This window comes from Knufia obscura (genome assembly GCF_036327395.1).
Source record: "Knufia obscura strain CCFEE 5817 isolate CBS 148926 chromosome Unknown scaffold_14, whole genome shotgun sequence".
Lineage (NCBI taxonomy): Eukaryota > Fungi > Ascomycota > Eurotiomycetes > Chaetothyriales > Trichomeriaceae > Knufia > Knufia obscura.
The window spans coordinates 620,133-641,217 of record NW_027042700.1 but is presented as its reverse complement, the minus strand read 5'-3'; the positions used below and the strand labels follow the sequence as shown (position 1 = coordinate 641,217).

General features: G+C 52.5%; 7 protein-coding genes across 7 annotated transcripts; 4 read left to right on the top strand and 3 right to left on the bottom strand.

The window, feature by feature from the left end:
• Positions 1 to 412: 412 nt before the first annotated feature.
• On the top strand, positions 413 to 7,824 carry PMZ80_009770 (uncharacterized protein; the record flags this gene model as incomplete). Its single annotated transcript, XM_064878163.1, has 2 exons — positions 413 to 5,296; positions 5,350 to 7,824. 2 exons carry the CDS (start codon positions 413 to 415, stop codon positions 7,822 to 7,824), a joined length of 7,359 nt encoding a protein of 2,452 aa, XP_064726271.1.
• Positions 7,825 to 8,175: 351 nt separating this feature from the next.
• Positions 8,176 to 9,268, bottom strand: PMZ80_009769 (uncharacterized protein; the record flags this gene model as incomplete). The annotated part of the gene is made up of 2 exons (XM_064878162.1): positions 8,176 to 8,282; positions 8,332 to 9,268. The coding sequence occupies 2 exons, from the start codon at positions 9,266 to 9,268 to the stop codon at positions 8,176 to 8,178; spliced, it is 1,044 nt and encodes a 347-aa protein (XP_064726270.1).
• Positions 9,269 to 10,339: 1,071 nt separating this feature from the next.
• Positions 10,340 to 11,191, bottom strand: DPM1 (dolichol-P-mannose synthesis; the record flags this gene model as incomplete). The annotated part of the gene is made up of 2 exons (XM_064878161.1): positions 10,340 to 10,991; positions 11,079 to 11,191. The coding sequence occupies 2 exons, from the start codon at positions 11,189 to 11,191 to the stop codon at positions 10,340 to 10,342; spliced, it is 765 nt and encodes a 254-aa protein (XP_064726269.1).
• A 475-nt stretch (positions 11,192 to 11,666) lies between these two features.
• Positions 11,667 to 15,512, top strand: FAR11 (Factor arrest protein 11; the record flags this gene model as incomplete). Its single annotated transcript, XM_064878160.1, has 2 exons — positions 11,667 to 15,009; positions 15,082 to 15,512. 2 exons carry the CDS (start codon positions 11,667 to 11,669, stop codon positions 15,510 to 15,512), a joined length of 3,774 nt encoding a protein of 1,257 aa, XP_064726268.1.
• Positions 15,513 to 15,948: 436 nt separating this feature from the next.
• PMZ80_009766 (uncharacterized protein) lies at positions 15,949 to 16,764 on the bottom strand (the record flags this gene model as incomplete). The annotated part of the gene is made up of 2 exons (XM_064878159.1): positions 15,949 to 16,530; positions 16,702 to 16,764. The coding sequence occupies 2 exons, from the start codon at positions 16,762 to 16,764 to the stop codon at positions 15,949 to 15,951; spliced, it is 645 nt and encodes a 214-aa protein (XP_064726267.1).
• Positions 16,765 to 17,603: 839 nt separating this feature from the next.
• On the top strand, positions 17,604 to 18,603 carry SPS19 (peroxisomal 2 4-dienoyl-CoA reductase sps19; the record flags this gene model as incomplete). Its single annotated transcript, XM_064878158.1, has 2 exons — positions 17,604 to 17,917; positions 17,973 to 18,603. The coding sequence occupies 2 exons, from the start codon at positions 17,604 to 17,606 to the stop codon at positions 18,601 to 18,603; spliced, it is 945 nt and encodes a 314-aa protein (XP_064726266.1).
• Positions 18,604 to 19,476: 873 nt separating this feature from the next.
• Positions 19,477 to 20,707, top strand: PMZ80_009764 (uncharacterized protein; the record flags this gene model as incomplete). Its single annotated transcript, XM_064878157.1, has 2 exons — positions 19,477 to 19,737; positions 19,784 to 20,707. The coding sequence occupies 2 exons, from the start codon at positions 19,477 to 19,479 to the stop codon at positions 20,705 to 20,707; spliced, it is 1,185 nt and encodes a 394-aa protein (XP_064726265.1).
• Between the last annotated feature and the right edge of the window lie 378 nt (positions 20,708 to 21,085).

Below are 21,085 nucleotides of genomic sequence, written 5' to 3'. Positions count from 1 at the left end.
ACCACGAAGCGTGTATCTACAAGTATGTCTGTGGGCGCCTGTCACATATGCACGCAATACCCTCTCTTGTTGGTGAGTCCCAAAAGTCATGGTCCGTGCGTCAAGCATCGAGGACACTCTGCTTGCGGCACTTCGAGTACCTCATTGTTCGAATGCGTCGTTACTCGAACGAGAACGGTAAGTCTCTGCAGAAATGACCACAAGTGACCTCCCTCTCACTGAAGCACGCTTTGATTGTCCTTTCTGTGTCGGTGATTGTATCTGCTTGCTAGCTGTACGCGAAGTCTTCTCCTAGGATTTCAACAGCACAGCTCGAAGCCACTCTGGTTTCCTATATCCCGGAGCATCGTGATAACCGTAAAGGACAGGCAAGGAAGCAATAGACACCGAAGACTCACGATCAAACTTCGCCATGGCGCAATTTACGGTTAGCCCGCACTCGTCGACCGATGGCTCGCAGAGGAAGAGACGAGGAACAAAACCAAGCCGCACCCGCACCAAGGTCCTACGCCGGGAAATCCCTATCAATGCGTCAGGGTCAACAAATTCATCTCGTACAGGATCCACACGATCCGGCACCTCGCAAGAACGAGCCCGCAACATTTCAGGACCGCCAACGCAGGTAGAAAAATCGCCCTCAAGAGCCAGTGGAAGCAGACGCATGACTGCTCCTACGAAGACCCGGGAGCAGAGATCGTCGATTATCGAAGAGACCGATGACGACGCCGAAGGAGAACAGTCTGAAAGCGACTCTGAAGTAGAAGGGGAGGAGCTTGAGTTGATCTCAGAGCTTGGATTCACAATCGTTGTACGCGATGCGTTCGGAAGACCTGTCGCTCAACGTCGCTGGATAGTCTTGGACGACGCAGAGATAAAAAGGGCGAAGTTCTTCCGGCCAGACAAAGATGACAGTGATGACGACGATAATGACAATGACGACGAACTATACCGACTTGCCACTGAGGGGCTTGACCACAAAATCATTCCGGGTACAGAGGTGAACCGTGCGCCAGCCGATGAAGACTTGAGACCTGCCTTTGTGGCACTGTTTGACTTTGCAGATGAAGTGCAGCAGAAATGTGCTGAGCAGGAAGCCACACTCAAGAAGTTGCGAGATGCCGTGGAAGTGTTTCAGAGATTCGGGCCTGCAACACCAGACTGGATCAAGCAGGATGAGGACGCTGGTCAGTACGGCCTGGAGCACAAGATGAGAAAACAGGAGAAGGAGCTCGCACGACTACGAGAACAGTTCAATAAGAAAATCAACCGTCGCGAAGACTCCGTTGTGAAAGGCTTTGAGTATCACGTCCAGATATTACAAGCCGAGAACGAGAAGTTAAGGGCAGAGAATGAGAAACTGCTCGAAAAAGGGCGTGTCGCGCCTTCTAAAGATGCTTCAACGAGTCCGCGTTCTCCAAAGTCCGAAGTGAGCCAGTCGAACCTAGGTCTGACTCGTAGGCTATCAACTGCACACAGAGAGCTCATACTAGCTAAAAGGCAGAAGCGCGATCGAGAGGTGGAGCTGGACACAGAACGACGCAAAGCCACTTACTTCGTGAAGCAGGCTCAAGACATGGAGAAACAGCTGAAGTTAAATCGGGAGCAACTTGATCAGCACATGTGCGAAAAGCTCGCAGGATTCGAAGAAGAATACCCAAAAGTCAAGGAGCAGCGCAATCAACTCAAGCGTATGTGTTTCGACAGTCTACAGCAACTAAAGGAGATCGCAGAATGGCAGAGAGGTCAGCAAAAAGCGCAGCAGGTCTTCTTCGAGACCGAACAGGCAGAAGCGCTTCAGCAAGGACAATTGCTGATTGAGTCAGCGAATGATGCAGTGCGAGTGGCCGAGTCTCAGCGTAATACTATGGACGACCTCAAAGAACTCAGACAAATTGGTTATCCATCCACTGATGCATCACAGCAACAGGATGAGACTCTGACGACCTTCGGAGCGATCGATACGGTCAAAGCTAATACGACTACCAGAAAGAGCAGGCCCACTCCAATCTTCACACCACCAGCGCCTGTCCACAGGCTGCCAGAAGTCGCTCGATCACCAAAGGAACTAGAAGGAATACCCTCGACACAGTCAGCACAACTCCCGAACCAGATATCGTTGGATGAGTATCCTCAGGCTCCTGATTCACCCACATTGACAGCGCTATGGGAGGACTATGCAAAGGACCCAATCCAATTCATCAGCCGCGCCAGAATTGTGCATGATGTTGTTCGACGAGACAAAAAGCACCGGAAGCATCTGTTCAAGCGAGATGAGAAGGTCTTTCTTTTCGTGGATGGCATGAAAGATTTCTGGCCCGTTAAACGCGGCGAAGGGAAAGATGAGCCACAATACATGTTACATCGCACCGACCTGGCGCTTATCTGTCCTCACGATTACGAGTACCACGAACGCTACCTAACCATTGCTGATGGACAACTGTTTTCGGACGTGGGCGAGCCGTTGCATCCGTTAACACATGGTGAACTCGTCCTATGCGCACATTCACGAGGCACCACGTTCGACGAATGCTTCCCTAGTGTGCTCATACGTTGCGTACAGACAGAAAACGGCGAAGCAAGAGGCTGGGTGCGGGCACAAATGTTGCAGGGCTTGGACAGGGCGTACGCTTCGTCGTTCTCCACCTCGTTTGGCGAAACTTGTCTATGCGAACAGTCGCGCCCTTATCAAGGACGTGCGACTGTGCTCAACGCCTGTCGCGCGGTCGATGATGCTTTCTCGCTCTCGGAAGATGATATCCTTGACGTGGCTCATGAAGGAAGGCCTTCCAGCAAGGGTCTACTCTGCGTTAGACATCCTACCACTCGCCAGCGAGGTTACGTGGCAGGCGTCAATCTTCGCGTACTAAAACAGCCATTCGCCGAGGAGCTTGCAGGTGGGCATGATCGACTCGTCGAGCTCACCCCGAGATACTTTCCTGTTGCATCTGAGACTTGGATTGGTGGAGAAGAAATGCCTTTCCAAGTTGCTCAGGGCCAACGACCCGTGAGACGTTGGTTTTCGAGATCAGAACTGCCTTTCTCGCAAGACGCGAAGCAAGCTTGGGTGAACGGCACGCAAGGGACCAATCCCTGCAACCTCAGCTGGACCGAAGCAGAAGCTCGTTCTCGGCCCATGAGGGTAATGGACGACCTGGACAACGAATACGATGACCCAGGAAAATATGTCACACTCGCCGACCATCTGACTATAAGGCCGGGAGACGATCTGCCAAGAAACCCGTATGGACCAAGTACGGGCATCCGACGTGCACGGTCGCTGTCCGTAGTCAACCAGAGGGAGAAGCGTGTCCTCAAGCACGGTCCACATATTGGCTTTCAACCAGAGAGGACGTCTCTAGGTGACAGCGAGGTTTCTGATCGTGGCTACGATTCCGAACCTATTTCCGATGAGGCAAAGTCAAAGGTGAAGAAGAACTCGCTGTTCAAGAAGATCGACGGTACCATGCAAGTCATCGATGCAAGCGACGAAGTCAATGTACACGACCTGGACATATGGCAAGAGAATGGAGGTCAAAGCTCGAAATATGGCAATCAGGCAGAAGGGCGTGTACGCTGTATGGATGGCAGCCGCTACGCTCGTGGACCAGACTTCGTGTCCCGAGCATTGAGTCTGCAGCGACGAGGATCGCCCGAGATCGAGACGATTGGCGATTCAGCAAGGTCTGCCACTGGTGCTAGTACCGATGTGCACAATCCTGGGCTTCCGCCACATACTGGTGCTGACAATCAAGCACTCACGGAAATAATCAAAGATATGGGACTTGGGTACGCTTTGGTTTACGGCCTCCAGTCCGATTCAAGCCCAACTGAATCATCGCATCCACAATTGACAGCGAAAATCAGGTTTGAACTCGAGACTCACGAAGCTGTTGGGCTTGTCATCGAGGAGAACGGCGACCTCATCGCACACCGAGTGCCTACTGAAGGATCCGTTCAGGACGATTCAGCCGGCCCCGCTGTGATGTTTGTCGCTCCTCATGATCTAGATTGGTCGAGCCCATACCTCCAGAGTGCAAACTCTCGCTACGGAAAAGCCGTCCTTATGCGCAGGTCGTCGAGGGTGGATGGCTGGCACTGCTACTTTGTGGACAAAGGAATGAGAGGCGACCTCGGAGTTGGTGATCTCAAATTGTTGCCTGTGCAGGAATGGCCTACACTGATGAGTTTCCGAAAGGCACTGGCGCAGAAGCAGCAACCTCTAGCAGGACCTGCAAAGGAAAATCAGGCAGTGCGGACGGATCACGCAGCCATCGAAAGCGCCTCGGAGCGACCTGAGATCAAGGAGGCACACCCAAGCTACAGGAAAGGGCAATGGGAGGGCTTGTTTCCCGTGACTAGAACTCAAGCAAAGGACGACCCAAGCCTGGTTCGAGTCGACGCTGGTGATTGGGTCTACCAATGGCAGGACAGCACCAAAGACCACTATCAATGTGAGGTCTTCTCTTCTGGGGAGAGAGGATGGATTGCCAAATCTCACGTGGATACTGATCCAGCATCTTTGGTATTTCCATATTACCCAGTCAAACGAGATCTCGGCTTCCACGAAAACTCTGTAATTGTGCTCAAACGAAAGATTGAGGCTGGGTTGGTCTTCTGTGGCTTGTCCGATAAGTCTAAGAGATGGTTATACTCCGATGAGCTACCCTTTGACTTGGACAACATTCAAATGGTTACGCTCTTCGACTTGGTGAAGTATGGTTACCTCCAAATGGATGACGAGGAGACGCTTGATGATGAGGTGGAAACCAAGAAGATGCGGCGAGAGACCGAGGTGCAGCCTACCATGGCAGATCAGCCGACACAAGAAACACAAAACCAGAGGCTGCAACCAAATCCGGTATCAGTTGAGGCTCCCGTAAGCCCTGAGCCGCCCAGAGCTCGACCAAGCGCTATGCATCATCAAGATTCCTCAGTGTCCCAGCTGGCAGCTCAAGCTTATCCGTCGCCAGCACTAACTGAAGATGGTAACATAGGCTTGGGTATCCGCGGCGTACCTTTGGACGTACAAGGTACCACTGAAAGAGGGGCCTTCGGTGAGCCTAGAAATAACACAACGCATGGACGGAGCGAGAATACTTGGGGCTTCCATAACATCATAACCACTGCCGATACACCCCCGATGGAATCCGATACACCCGCAGAGCCCAGCGAGAGTGCTCTAGAAGCGAGACCTGCTTCCGAAGAGGATGGGCACAGCAGCGACAGCACTGAGCAAAGCATCGAGGGCGATGTCATCGACGTCGTGCCATATCCCGACTACAAAGAAGTCAAAGACGTATGTGCAGAAATTGTTCTTGATTACGCCCGCCTGCTGACGCACATGTCCAGGCTACAAAGACCCGACCCGATACCGTTCAAGGCTCCACGGCTACCGAATCTGCGCCTGTGTCAGTAGCTGAGGCTGGTGATGAAGAAGAGATCAAAGATGAAGGAGTCAAATTCAACAACATTCGCGCTGTACCGTGCTTCCAGGACCCCTTTGGAGACTTGAGGATTGATGAAGCCCACAACCAGCCTATCGGATTTGGCTTTCTCCACGACGAACCATCTCGAGACGGCCAACCTCAAAGCGAAGCTCCCCCACCACCAGCACGCGAGCAGGATATCTTGCACCATCACGATGCAGTCGAGCAGCCCGCGCCCGCCTTCAAACGTATGTTCAGTGGCCTCAGTGGGCAACAGAGTCCTTCCAAGCGTTCTCCGACAACGACAAGGCCATTTCGGTTGCAGCGTGACAAACCAAGTGGTAGTCTCAAGTCGCGCCTTGATAAGGGCTTACCAAGACGGATCCTCATTCCCAAGACACGGAAGACAGGCATGAATCCGAGTGGTCCTACAGGCATCAGACATAAACATCCACCGCTGAATGCAATCCTGAACGAACGGTACTCCCCTCGGACTTGGGCTGGTATGTCGCCCCGCCGCAGAAGACTGGTTGAGATGCATTATAAAGCATACCTGAAACATCTTGAACGGGAAGGGCTTCGTCTAAACCATGAAGAAGACCGCTTGCCTCCACTCGAACATTCCCAGAACACTTTGCTGAAGGTTTCTCCTCTCAGTACACCTGGGCTAAGTGGCACTCAGCAAGATGCAAGTCTCACAGCAGATGGACGCCCGCCTTCCGCCAAAGAGCATGTGCCTACGATTGTGATCTCTCTGATCTCCGCACCCATTTCGGCAAGCAGCGGAGCGAGCTTTGCGTTCAGTCAACCAGAGTCGACTCTCAGCAACGCTACCTCGCCAGAGCTAGAACCTCTTGTCGAGCAGCATGTGCCTGAGGAAGTGAGCTCTCCGATCTCCGCTCCGATCTCAGAAAGCAGCAACGGAAGCTTCAGATTGAGCCAACCAGAGTCGACACTCAGTGACGCTTCCTCGCCAGAGCCAGACTCCGTCTTCAGCCCACCAGTATCAGCACTCACCAACGCTACATCAATAGCGGAAACACCAATGCCCTCTCCGCCAAGCTCAGCACGATCAGACCTGGCTCGTACTCGCCGCGACTTGGCCCCGTCCGCAGTATCTCCAACGGATAGAAGACCACTTCCCAGCGAATTGTCAAACAGCAGCGTCGTCTCGTCAGCACGGAACTCCGTATTCAGCCCACCGATGTCAGCACTGACCAACGCCACATCGATACCGGAATCGCCCATGCTCTCTCCGCCAAGCTCAACAGAATCAGACCCGGTTCGCGGTCAAGGGAACCCAGCATCACCCGCAGTACCGCGGATACTTGAAAGGCGGGTGCCCAGCCCACTAGCGAACTCTACTGGCCTCGTAAGCCCAAGAGCTAGTCCGCTCTCCAGCACAAACACATCTCCAAGCCTTCCTACTATAGCTCACCAGTTAGCCAGACAGAAGCAAAACGTCCAGCCAGACTCCACAGCGAGCACGCCAGCAATTCCGGACGAGCCTCGCTCTACGGCCAGGACGTCAGGAGCTTCAGATGTAGCGTCATCGACACTATCTCCAGTGCAGAGCAAGCCGCTTCCCAGCCCATTATCAAACTCTAGTGCCGTCAAAAGCCCAGGCGCCAGCTCGGTCCACAGCACAAGCACTCCTCCCAGCCCGCATGCTATGGCTCGTACTGTTGTTGGAGAAGAGAACCTCGCCCCGCCCGATTCCACGACTAGTACGCCAAGAAGTTCCGACTGGTCTGAGTCTGCCGTCAGTACGCCAGGAGGTTCCGCCTGGACTGACTCTGCATCCAGTACGTCGAGAGATCCCGACTACACTGACTCTACAACCAGTACGCCACGAACCTCAGACATTCGCCCTCCGCTCAGCACTCCACTGTCCGTGAGTGAGAGCATAACAGAGGCAGCAGCAGCCCCAAATGGTTCGTCCACCTCACCATGGCGACACCTCCCCGAGCCACTCCTCCTCCACCTAATAGGATTCATCCTCTGGATACGCCAAGTCTATGATGGACTCACATCTCTCTGGAAGGCAGACTACACACACGCGCTACTGTCAGGCTTGTCTGCATGGATATTCGCGGTGGCGTATTTTGTCATATCAGCAGCGTATCCATCTATACTCAGAAGTGCCAGGCGCCTGCTCAGCAGTTACAGTTACCGGATGCCGCCACTCGACAAGAAGGCGGTGGGGCAGACGGTATACCTTGCTGGACTGATCTATCTGGGTTTGGGCATGATTTATGCACGAGAACAATGGCTTGGAGCGAACGGACTGGATCGTGGTGTACGGCTTGTTCGGAGTCAGAGGGCGACGTATAATGGTGGGGGATGGGAATGGGGACCTTGGGAGGCGTTGAAGGGGATGATGTTGAATTTTGCATAATGGCGGGGAGACGAGGTTCAGTAGAACGGGAAATATAGAGTAGGTAGTGGATATGCATACAATGTTCCATGTCATCAGAACACACTTGTAAGTGGTATTTGTGAGCGTTAAAGTCTTCCGCTTGAGTGACATGCTGGTGCCGCATCTGCTGAGCTGAAAGAGAGGTCAAGCGATCTTTTCCCAGCCCGCTGAAAAACCTAGACCATAAAGGAGAACCTGCAGGTCTTCGCGGTCTGTCGTAAAGGTCAGCTATACGAACCGGCCAATTTTACAAGACGTTGACGATTGCCCACGACAAGATCAGTTCTCGCCATCGCTGAGTGCCTCACTCAACCCAGCCCAGTCCGGTTTTCAGTACTCTCGTTCGGGATACAACACAGCAGACTCAGGCTCGTCGAACGCCGATCGCAACACAGCAAGGATATCCTGCATCGCTTGCCGACCCTTCGTTAGCACACCTACCACAATTAGCAATGTCATTCTCTGTCCCTCGTCCAATCAACTTACCACTCAGACTTAACATGGTGTGCGGCATCCCGTCATACGTCCTCACCTCAGTCTCTACACCACACTCGGACAGTGCCCGGGCGTACTCCAAGCCCTCAGTAGACAGCATATCTTCGCCCGCAATGGCGATCCACGTCCTCGGCAGCCTCGACAGTAACTCCGGTGGCGCGAACTTAGGTGAAGCCTTCCATTGCATTGCGAGATGGCTCTGTGCCAGGTATAAATCCCGGTAGAACGTCATTCGTGGCGCCGTAAGCCAAGGCGCATGTGGATGGGCGGACCAACCTGTTCCCAGCGTCGCTGTGTTATCGATGACGGGTACGACGAGGACCTGCAGCGCTATTGGGATTGACAGTTCGACGGCCATGAGTGCACCGACGGCCGCTAGGTTTGCGCCTGCACTTGCGCCGCCGAGTGCGATCTTGGAGGTGTTGATGTTGAGATTGGCGGCTCCTTTGTCCTTGGTTATCCAGTGAAGGAGCGCAGCGACGTCCTCCACGGCCGCCGGGTAGGGGTGCTCCGGTGCGAGTCGGTAATCCACGTTTGCGACAACACAACCGACGTCTCTGCAGGCGAGAGAGCAGAGATCGTTGTCCGAGTCGATGTTGCCAGCTGCGAAGCCTCCGCCGTGGAACCAGATGAGGAGGGGCCAGCCACTAGCTGGTGGTGAACCCGCTGGGCTGAAGACTCTGATGGAGAAGTCGCCGCATGGTCGGATGTCTTTGACGTTGCCGACTTCGACGATTGATGAACCTGCGTAGGGCCATGTGTAGCGTGTACGGTTACTTGGGGTCCAGGGTCTGAGTTGTTCTGGTTCGACGTATTGGACGTGTTTGTCGTGGAAGGCGACGTATTCTGGGTCGAGAAGTGGTCGGACTGATGGGTAGAGTGGTTGGTGGATCGTCCTTTCTCCTTCTTCTTGATGTGCGTTTGCCATGGCTTTCGGCTGGCCCCTCCTCAACCTCGATGTAAGAAGTGAAATATTGCAGCCCATACTCATAGACCAAATCTTTGTGTTGGCCTGTGACGACTACATACTGAATAGCCGGTCATGTGAAGTTAGTGAAGCAAACTGAGTGCTGTCGTACATGTACGTGTACATCTTGATTTGGAAGGCACCATGGTGTGCAGAACGTGCTTTCCTTATGGCTCTGGTGTGTCGAGTTAGTAAGTATCCGGAATGCAGTAGTCACGACCCCTATCACGAGGTAGATCGCGCTAGGTGAATTTTCCTTGGTGAACCAAGTCCACGGGTGTGGTTGTTTCGGTTTTCATACCCACAAATATAGCTCTGGGCGTTGATAATAGCAATGAGATGATCGCCTTATCGGAGAAATTTTACATACAACGATGCTAGTGGGGCACCGTTGTCCATAAAAGTGCTGTTTTCCCCTGTGAAGATCAGGGCCAAGGATTCCCCGAGACGCAGACGGCCGAGGAGGTGTCAGCTCTCTTGACTCAGGCTGTTGGTGCGATTCCAAACAATCGGGAGGTCGCCCGGGTCCAGCAATCGATAAGCGTGGCCATGGCGTTGAACGGTCTCGTATTCGAGACGCTTAGAAACGATGTCTAAACCCAGAGAGTCGTTCTCGAATGGCGGAATTCCGCCCTCGGAAAGCTTATATGCCGTTCCTGCAGGTATCGCTTATCAGCTGATCTGCATTGCAGCTTCCATAATGCAACTGCATTATCGAGCCCGAGATCAAGCATTAACTATCTACACCGATGTCGTCTTTGAATAAGAGGGACGAAAGCAAACAAGGAAGTTCTGCAGGGACCGCTCAACCTAGCAGATACGTGACGATCAGGGTGAGCAAGCTTCAATGGATTCCGAGTATACGGCGAGCTAGTCGATCATGCCTCACTTCGAAACTTTTATCGTGGGGAAAATTCAAGATCATTTGTGTAAGGGAAACAGAGCAGGGTCCTGTTCCAAACCCCAAGCACCAAAGCTGATCACGTCGAAATCGGAAAGAAACTTCAAGCCAGTTCAGGAGACTGAAGGCGCTCAAACCTTCCACCACAGCCCTGTCAGTCCTTTTAGATATTCCACAATCTCCTCCCCACCAAGCTTGCTCTCACCATAAACCCTGTCCACAAAAGTGATGGGACACTCCTCAACATGCAGACCCATAGCCTTCGCCCTGGCCATCAGCTCCATCTGGAACGTGAAGCCCTTGCTCTCGGTAGCCTCAATAACCTTGATGACGGCTTCCTTCTTGTACAACCTGAAACTACCGGTCAAGTCACTCACGCCAGGTGCTAACAGAAAGTCGGCAAGGATGTTCGCACCCTGACTCGTCAACTTCCTCTTCGCATCCCAGCCGTATACGCCCCCTACAAGCTTGCTGTCCAGACCCCTTGGCGTGTACGTCCTATACCGTGTCCCCGTCACAATATCACAGTTCGTCGCAGCTTGTATTTTAACCATATCAGGTATGAATTTGGGATGATGCGAGAAGTCGGCGTCCATTATTATTACGAAGTTGCCAGTCACGAATTGTAGACCGTGAACGTAGGCTGTGCCGAGACCGAGTTTGCCGGCTCGCGGTTTGAGGACGATGTGGTCTGCGCCGAAGGATTTCTGGAGTGCCTTTGCACGCTCGAGGGTGCCGTCGGGCGAGGCATCGTCTACTATTATGATTTCCCAGTTGAGGTTTCTGCACAAAGTGTTAGCTTGGGAGAGCCTAGATGTGTAGACTTGAATTGCGCAGGCGCGCAGCTCGAGGGAACTACTGTAGACATACTCTCTTGTGAAGACATCGTACAGCATCTGTACCAGAACGGGGAGGTTCTGGCGTTCATTGTAGGTCGGTAGGATGACTGAGTATTTGTTTTGCGATGACTTTCCCTTTGCCATGACGTGCTAGGTGATACGGGACGGACTGCGCGGGTGAACTGATACAACAGGCGAGTAGATCAAGTTGCAATTCGATTCGTGGTGCTTCAATTGCTCGTCAACTGCTTTGGCTTCCCCAAACTGCCACATTTCCACATGCAACCAAGCAGTTGACTTCGCGATGCGCTACGTCCTTGGCAGGGGTAACAGCCGCTAGCAAGAGCGACCCGAAGCTTAGACAGTGGTGCCTAAGGTGTTTAGATTTCGGTTTGAGTTAGGTATGTACGGTGCTGCATATGCTTCGTAGTGCATTTTCAAGGTCGTCGGTCACTTTATCGCCGACGACACTCGTCTTCGATGGGCTACATTGAGAGCACATAGACATAGACCTGACTCTTGATTCCTGTTTCATTCATTGCCGTCCTCTCCATGATCAAGTTTGAGCTGAGTTGAGGGTCCAGAGATGGAGCCACTGATCTATAAATGATCGACAGTCATGGAGAGCCAACCCAGTGAGGACAAGAAACCACAGACACAAGACATCTTGCTGAAAGCGGACGAGGTTGATGCTGGCACTACGATACGATCGCCAGGGGGTACTCGACCTCTGAGTGCCCTAACTTCTACCGATATCAACGCTGGTACAGCGCGACCTAAACCTCCACCGCGGCCTATTTTGCGGCGTGAAGGATCAGCTCCACCGCCTCCTCCGCCCTCACAACCACCACCAGCACCACCACCAAGTCAGCCGGAAGACCCAACTGATTCTCTTAGCTTACCACAGCTCAGACAACTTGTTCGACACTTTCCCAAGGTTGAGCCAAAAGCATTCGCCTATCAGTATCAGGATGGCCAGGATTTTGCTACTGAGATTGATGAGTGGTTTCACTACACCAAGGCTGATCAGGAACGCGACTATCTGCTAGCTGCTCGTGAAGCCTATGAGGAAATATGGCACGCCTATACGGCTTTGATTGACCAGAAGGAAGCAACTTGGCTCAGCGTCTCGCAGGACCAGCAAGCAGCGTTCCTGTCGCGCCTGCGAACTCAGCTACTACATGATGAAATCACAGAAAGACAGCGAGCTATAGCAGCTCTGCTTTACATCCTTTCTGGTGTCTGGACCACAACTGCTGGCGCTGACAAACCCTCTTCTGACCAATCAGATGCGAACAAAACAACAGGAAATGCTCTTCAGATAGATTGGATGCACAAAAACGTGGACCTGTTTGTTGAAGAAGGTCTGCTTCAGCCACTATTCAATTGCATGAGGAGAGGTCTGGAACGGCCACTTGACAAAGCCAAGCAAAATACCGAGGATTCCTTTGAAGGCGTGTTCGATGATGATCAATTCTGCAAAGTCTCGCTATGTTTTTCTTGCTTCTACATCATGATCGAGTCGGCACGATCACGAATACTGTCCAGTGCTGGCAAGAAGATCAGAGATAGCCTGCTGTTACTGGAGCCGAATTTTCTTGTTTTCATTACTCACACGATATCACGATTACGATGGGACGAATATTACAACATACCCTTGATGCATGCTGTACAGCTATTGTGGAAGACGATTCTCTTGGTATTTGGAGATACGAAGGAACACCTCGAAAAGATCAAGAGCATCTTACAACCCCGAGTTGACCCTTTCTCGGTGGATGCTTGCAAGCCTATCCTGACGGCCTCGCCACTCGACTATCACCTTTTCAGGCAGGAGATCACATCGAAGTATCCTGCTTACAACCCACCGCTACCGCTCATACCGCTTGAGACTGACCAGAGGACAATACTTCCACCTCTCCCACATCATGCTGCTCGGGCCGATGCTTTTGACGCATTTCATAGATCAGCTCAACCAAGCGGTTCGATCATGCATCAGCCTGTACACATAGCTACACCAGCTCCATCACCGCCACCCTCGCCCGGAGGACCAGGCGGTAAGGGTGGTAAGAAACAGAACTATCAGACAAACCAGAATTTCCCCTTCCTCTACCCACCACTGGATAGCAACAGTAATAAGATTGGCGGCAAAGGCTCAACGGAACATCAAGACTCGACTGTTGGCAAGACATGGGAGGGTAGCGACGTTCCTGCTTCCATCCTTGAGGCAGGAGAATTATTTGCTAGTCGAATGCGGATGACTCGCGCCATGCAGCAGTTGTGGAAAGAGCGAGATCTGTTCATGAAATACGATCGTGGCTGGGATGGTGAACGAGACCAGGGCAAAGATCAGTCGAAGCTTAATGAGAAGCAGGACCCAACACAAGACAAGCTCCAGGATCCCGAGCTCCAAAGCAGAATGGACTCTGTCGAAGAATACTTTCACGCTGCACTGCCCGATCTTCAATCACTTATCATCGTGATGATGAAAGTCATGCTCACGAATGTGCAAGACATTGCTGTTAGGAACAATCAATTACAGGAAGCGCAGAATCAGGGCGGTCTGAATCGAAGCAAGTCGAGCAATAACCTCAACAATGCTCCGAACACCATCCCAACCCCACCGTCGCCGCCAAGACCAAACGAGATATCAGTAGAGGACCTAGACAATATTCGAAGTCGAGAGATCAGTCAAAAAGCTATATCAGCGTGTCTGTTCTTGATGCTGAAATGGTTCAAGATCAGCCACGTACTCAAATTCGAGTACATCACGCAGCTAATGCTGGATTCTAACTACATCCAGCTGACGCTCAAATACTTTGCTCATCAAAACCTAGAAGAGCTAGTCTCCTTCAGATACGACAGAGATGATCTGTCATTCTGGCGCTATTGTCAGCTTCACTCAGACCACCCGCCACTCTCGCCCACATCCCCAACCCAGCATTCAGACCATGAAGGCGAAGAAGACGACGCAGCACCACCACCAATCCAGCGACATCGACGCTCACCAACATCGACATCAGACGGCAACCAACAGCCACAAACCCCCCAGGACCACCAGCAACAAACCTATGCCACATCCACCACTTTCTCACCCCAACCCCTCGTCGACGAACTAGGCAATCCTCTCACCGAATTCCCATCTAGCCCAATCTCCGCCACAGACTACAGCACACGCCACTTCCACACCAGCATCTCACTCCTCCGAATCATGCAGAAAGTGACGCGATCGAAAGCCCACCGCATCCTCCTTCTCGTCTCGTTCAAATCAGCACAGATCCTCCGGCGTATCCTTCGAGTACCAGAGCCGATGCTGCGACTGTATGTGCTCAAGCTATTCAAGTCGCAGGTACCCTACTGTGGTCGGAAATGGCGACAGAGCAACATGCGTGTTATCACGGCTATCTATCTTCACTGTCGACCTGAGCTGAGAGATGACTGGCTTGCTGGGTTACATGATGCAGCGCCCGGTGCGGGGATGGGTGGGCCGGGTGCGAATGTAGATGCAGGAGCGGAATATGAGGAGGCTGTGCCGCTTGAGTGGGGTTTGAGAGGACTTACATTTTGGTGGATGAAGAGGAGATATGGAGATGTGATGAAGGCTAAAGCATTGCAGAACAAGAAGGAAGGGACAAATGGCGAAGATACCGAGATGGCCCCAGACGAAAGAGCAGGACAAGAAATTGACGACGAAGAACGGGACTTCTTCAAGCGCGAGCTAGATGCCGTGGGCTGGGGTCTAGCAGAAATGGGCTTCAAAGGTGACGGCGAAGAAGTCGGGTTCGGTGAAGAGGCACCAGGTGCAACCGGCGAAATCAACGGTGTGGACGGTACCCAGTCGACCGTACCAGGCCAAGTAGGGCAGGACTTCGGACCACATTCAAACCAGTGGGCTGCCGCATCGCCAAATTCCGAGTTTGGGCCTCTAGGCGTTGCACAAGGGGGTGGAAACATGATGGGTGGTGGTAACATGTCTCCTTGGCAGTAGTATGACCAAGGATATCAGACGGTTCTGGCACCGACAAAACAGGTGTCAGCCACGAATATACCAGCGACGGACATCACGGATTCTTTTCTGCGACTCTTCGGAGCGCAGAACTTGACGACGGCGGCAGAGCTCGGTATACTCGATCTGGGTGCTGCTTCTGAGCGCAGAGCCACACACTCTTATGCCCTGAACTATGAGCCCCCACAGCAACGACAGCCAAGTCCCAGGAGAAGAGTCTCGGCGCCTGCTGCGATTGAATATGCGCACTACCCTGATTATTCTGAGTTCCGACCTGTGCTCACAGATCTCGTCAGTTCGAAGACTGCCCATCAGCATCCTGTGTCTCGGGAACAGCTCAGTGGACTGTTTGGGGATGAGTATGATGAGGATCTTGATGATGATGATGGAGGTGGCTATGACGAGGATGATATGGAGGGGTATTTGATTGACATTGGGACGCGCCGAAGGTCCACGGGTTAGCGCTGAAGTACTTACAGCAAGGACTGCATGAAAGGCTGAAGCATGGGCATATACGAGAAGAACGCGTATGAGGTTATTCATTGCATTGCCTGCGTAGCGATATAGAGTGAGCAGAATGGTACTCCAATAGGTCAAGCTTGAGCAGTTCGTCCCAACCGCGCCTGCCAGACATCGTTTTGCGCGGACGACCGAGTCTCGATAACTCTTCTTCTCGAGCTCTTGGTTCTTGATGCCCACATTTCCCAAATGGTCGTTTCCTTCGTTATACAACCCACCGATCACTCAATCACCTTCCAACCCATCACATCTACTGTTTCTTCTCTTCCCAGCCGCCTTCCTCGAACTCAGCTGAACCACCATCCACGCTCGTTTCTGCTCATCCCACCTCTTATCCCTCTGCACGACTCCCATCGCAATCTCATCTCAACAATTCCGCTTACGCCCCATCCCCCCAAATCCCCACAACACCCATCATAAACCCAACCGCCGAAACAACAGTCCTCACAGCCTGCACCTTCCTCTCCCTCGCCATCTCCATCTCAACCTTCTCCCCGTTCACGCCGTTCTCGTTGGCCCCCAAATCCTCACTCCCGCTCGTGCCACTACTCGCCTCCCGTCCAACGCTTACATACTCGCTTTCTCCCATCGCGGACTTACGTCCCCGTTGACCTTCATCCGCACTTGTCATGTTGATCGCGCTACCGCTGGCGTTCGCATTACCACTTTTCCGCGCCCTGAATCCGAGACTAGGGAAGCGTTGAAACCCATTAAACCACCACTCCACGCCCTGGCCGCCGATGAAACTGGCCAGCGCAGTCCATAGGAGATAAGGGTGTTTATTCCGTTTACTCGCGAGCGTGAATGCTGTTATGAGCGATAAACTGGAGATAGAGGCGAGGGTTAGGGCGTGGCGGGTGGTTGAGGTTTGGAGGGCGGTTAGGGTGCGGGATGCGGAGCTGGCGCTGGGGAGGAGGGAGAGGGTTGGGAGGGTTAGGGTTGTGAGGGTGTAGGATGTGCCCTGGGGGGTTATGTTAGCGAGGTTTAGAGGGAGGAGTGGGTGAGAGTGGGTGAACGGGTGGACATGGATGGTAGGTGCTGCGCTGCTCTGAATGGCGCGATAGAGTAGACGGCAGATGGCATCGCAGTCTGGGGGAGGTGTAGAAGATGTATCAGGGGTGACGGGACGTACGGTTAGAAGACCGAGTGAGAATGTTCCCACGAACTTGGTGAGGGTGATGGGACAGACTCCCATCTTGTCGGTTGGTTGGTCCTTGTTGGGGTCCGGCGGTGGTATATGGCTTCAGGTGCAGGTGAAGTGGCGCTCAGATGAGCTTCTCGAATATAGCGGCCAGTCGCTGGCAAGTCTTTAGGTGCTGAAAGTGGTAGATGACAACGAGCTGCGGCTTTCCCACGACGCAGCGATCGTAGTATGCGATCAGTTGATGGCTTGAGTGGCCAGTGCTGTGGTCGATGTCATACTCTATCTTGGAGTTGCGGTGCCTGCGCCCGCTGGTTAGCGCGGAGCCTCGCGTTATGCTCAGTCAGGCTATTCTAGGCGAGCTCATTGGTTGACCGCGGCTGGAGCAGCACCCGGAAGCTCTTTCTACTGTACACAAACCATATTGTAGCTCCAGCAGTAGGTATGAACCGGGCTTTTGACAAGGCCTGTTATGGAGGCAGCATCGCTACAGTACTCGGCTGTATACCTAAGGCCTGCAATAGTGTCCTTCTTCGCGATTCAAATGCTGCTTTTTGATTGTTTGCCTTTGTGGCATCGTGCCTCGGCTACGGTATAGCAGCTAATCGGTTGTCGCGCTCGTTGAGCTGACTTGACTTGCATTGTCCCGCTTACGCCTTCAACAAGAGCCTATGGCACTCTTACGGCCACAGACCTTACTAGATATATCTAACAGCATTTGCAAGTCGGCTTCTACGTTGAGCAGCTTGTCCACCTATAAATTTCTATACACTGCAACTACCCTGCGTCCGCACCTGCCCGCCCAGCACCTACCTAACAGCCGACTCGCACCTTCCTTACGAACATTCAGCACTACCTTCCCGCGCAACACTTGGACCGGCACACCACGCACGATGCCGCTCGACAAGTCAGAGTACCTGTCCAACATCTTTAAAGATGGCATCTTCAAGGACAAAGTCGTCTTCTGCACAGGTGGAAACGGCAGTATCTGTTCCGCACAAGTGAGGGCACTTGTCCACCTCGGCGCGAATGCATGTATCGTTGGAAGAAACGTAGAGAAGACAGAAGGCATGGCGAAGGATATTGCTACGGCGAGGGAGGGCAGTAAGGTTCTTGGGCTTGGTGCTGTGGATGTGAGGAGTATGGAGAGTCTGGAGAAGGCGGTTGAGACGTGTGTGAAGGAGTTGGGGAGGATAGATTTTTGCATGTGAGTGGTTGATGTTCTATGAGGCAATAAGCGGAAGAAGCTGACGATGATATAGTGCCGGTGCTGCTGGCAATTTCCTTGCTCCGATGGCACAGCTCTCTTCCAATGCATTCAAGACGGTGATAGATATTGATTTGATCGGGTCATACAACTGTGCGAAGGCCTGTCTGCCACACCTGGTGAAGGCGGCGAAGGAGTTCCCAACTGCAAAGACGACGACACCTTCAGGTCGAATTATCTTCATTTCTGCGACATTGCACTACGGTGGTACAGTGCTGCAGACACACGCGGTGGCAGCCAAGGCAGGCGTGGATGCACTTTCTTCTCAAGTTTGTATCGAATATGGTCCGCTCGGCATCACATCGAACGTCATCTCACCTGGTCCAATCGGCGGCACAGAAGGAATGGACCGTCTTGCGAAGAAGCAGAAGCCTGGCGAGAACCCGTACAAGGTTATTCCCTCAGGCAGGATGGGAGGCGTGAAAGATATTGCTGATGCGACTGTCTACATGTTCTCGGATGCTGCCAATTACGTCAACGGCGAAGTGCTGGTTGTGGATGGTGGTGCGTGGAGAACAACAGGAACTGCAGGTCGTGACTTCCCGTATCCTGAGTTTCTCATAGAGGGAGCTGCTGTTGAGGGTGTCGGTGGTATGAAGAAGCCGAAGGGCGGCTCGAAGCTGTGATAGTTTTCCTAGCATTAGCAAGGTTTGTGTAGGCGCATCAGGCGTTCAGGCCGAAATTGAGTTGTGCCTGATCAATCCTCGCATCGTCGGTTTGTTTTACCAAGGGTTGTTTGAACTCAAAGCGCAGCCTAGGCAGCCCATAACCCCTCACGAAGCTGACATGAGTATCGAGACATGATGTAGCGAGGATTACTAAAGAGGGTGAAGCTTGAAATCGAGACAAGGCGTCGGATTTAGGAGCTCCCTCGAGAGCGGCAAGGGCGGCCTGGAAGCTCGGCTTATGCTGGTCCCGAGCACCCGGACGGCACGGACGAACATCCTGCATGTTGTGGGTGGCCTGCGCTGCTGCTTCCTTCGTACAGCACGAGAAGGCTGTTGCCTTGACATGAACGCGTAAAAGTGTTCCTACTGTCAAACCAATCGAAGCAAGATTGATGCACATTGAAAGAGTCACTGTAGTCTTTCACAATCAGACATAAAATATGCCTGGCTCATGATCGAAAATTAGCGTGTCTGAAAATGGAATCAGGGTGGCAAGAGTGACTGGGACTGGCTGCGCTTACCTTACCCTTGCTCAGGCTTATGCGCTATGCTTGCCTTGTTAGGCCGGAAACAATGTGCGGGCACGTGATCGTGGCTGCGTAATCAACATCTCAAGTATGTGCAGTGTACGAGGGACAATAATCCCGTCGAGCCGTTTTCATTGTCATCGCCTTTGCCTCGTTTTCCTTGTACCACTTCAACTTCTCTGCATGATTTCCCTGTAACGTCTTGTGTCTCATTTCTTCTTCGACTGTAGGAACACCCAAAACAACCAGTTTTCGACTCAGTATACCCCGAACAACCATTTGAGTCCATCCGGAATATCCGAATATGCATTTCAGCACTGCGCTGGTCGCAGGCTTTGCGGCTGCTACGTCCGCTTTCCTCATACCACCGAACATCCCAGATGAAATTAAAGATACTAGATTTAGAGGTGGTCCACCGGGACACTTTAAAGAGTTCATACACCATGTCCTCGAGCAGAAGACCACCACTATCGATCTTGCTTGTCCAGGATGTCCGTTCATAACACCTCAGAACGATGACGCTACAGATATTGTCGCTCTGGAACGGGACGTTGAGAATATGCTAGTAAGTGAGCTATGTATCTTGATTGACCAGGCACTAACTTTGACAGCACCTTGAATTCGATACTCATGATCAGACCTTTAACGTCAATGGACACCCTCTTCTACCCCTCGAGAAGGCTCAGCAGGCACAATCAGCCGTGATCAAGGCTCACCAGATCCGCAAGGACAACAATGAAGAGTCGATCGAGGTACCCATCAACTTCGCCATGGAGGTCATGCCTCCGATTCCCTCACCACACAAGGAAGGCGTCTCTCTCATACCAGTCGAGTTCACTGTCCTCGGCCTGAACGGCTCACCTGTCAAGGTCAACACCATCTCAATCAAGCTTATCCAGCCTCCTCACGGCGGACTAGTCATTGTTCATACAGAAGAACTGCCTTTCGAGCAGACGCCAGGAGCAGATACTTGTGAGGGTGCGAAACCATGGTCCATCTGCAGGCTCAGAGCTATCATCATGGCTAGATTCAAGTCAATGATGGAAGCTACCAAGGAGAAGACTGGACAAGTTCAAGGATGGGTCAAGGAAAAGACAGGTTGTGGAAAGGGCAAGGCCCGTCACGGTTTCTGGCGACACCCACATCCTCATGCTGATGGTGAGCACCCACATCGACACCACGGTCATCATGGTCACCATCGACATCACCGAATGGGCCATGTCATCCACCAGACGCTGCGTTTCTTTGTCATTCCAGCACTGCTTGGTATAATAGGCGGTCTTGCTGCAAGCGCTATTGGTATGCTTGTTGGTCAAGCCATCGTCTTCGTCTACATCAGAGCCTACAGACGGGGCCAGAGAGGACCAGCACGTGTCGTTGAGCGCGAGGTAGTGGTCGAGGATGATGAGAAGGACGAGCTGCTCAGCGAGGATGTGGAGACTCTCCCTGTGTACGAGGATGCGCCCAAATATGAAGAGGCCATGACTCGAGATGTGGAGGCTGAAGCAGTGCCTCCTGAGGATGAGAAGCAGTAGACTGGTTAGATACCATGATTTTAGCGACGCGAGACAGCATCTGGCGTTGACGAGGCGATTCTTACGGGCGTAGCGAATGAATATTTTGCATCTCATCTGATTGATCCAAACCAGCGGATATTCCTATCTATTGCACACCTGCCTACCTGACCTCGCTTTACCGGATCACTTCGGTTCTTTGTCCACCCAGAATAGCAGTGTCATAGCACCACTATTTGTACATGTCTCTAGCCTTTGTACTTCGTTAGGCTCTTGCTATCATAGCTAAACATTGCTCTATCAGCATAGCCAAGCTGGAGAGCCTACTGTGCCACTTTCATGGAGGTCAAGACAGGAGTTTGGCATCATAGGCTCCCAAGGCCATAAGCGTGCTCTACC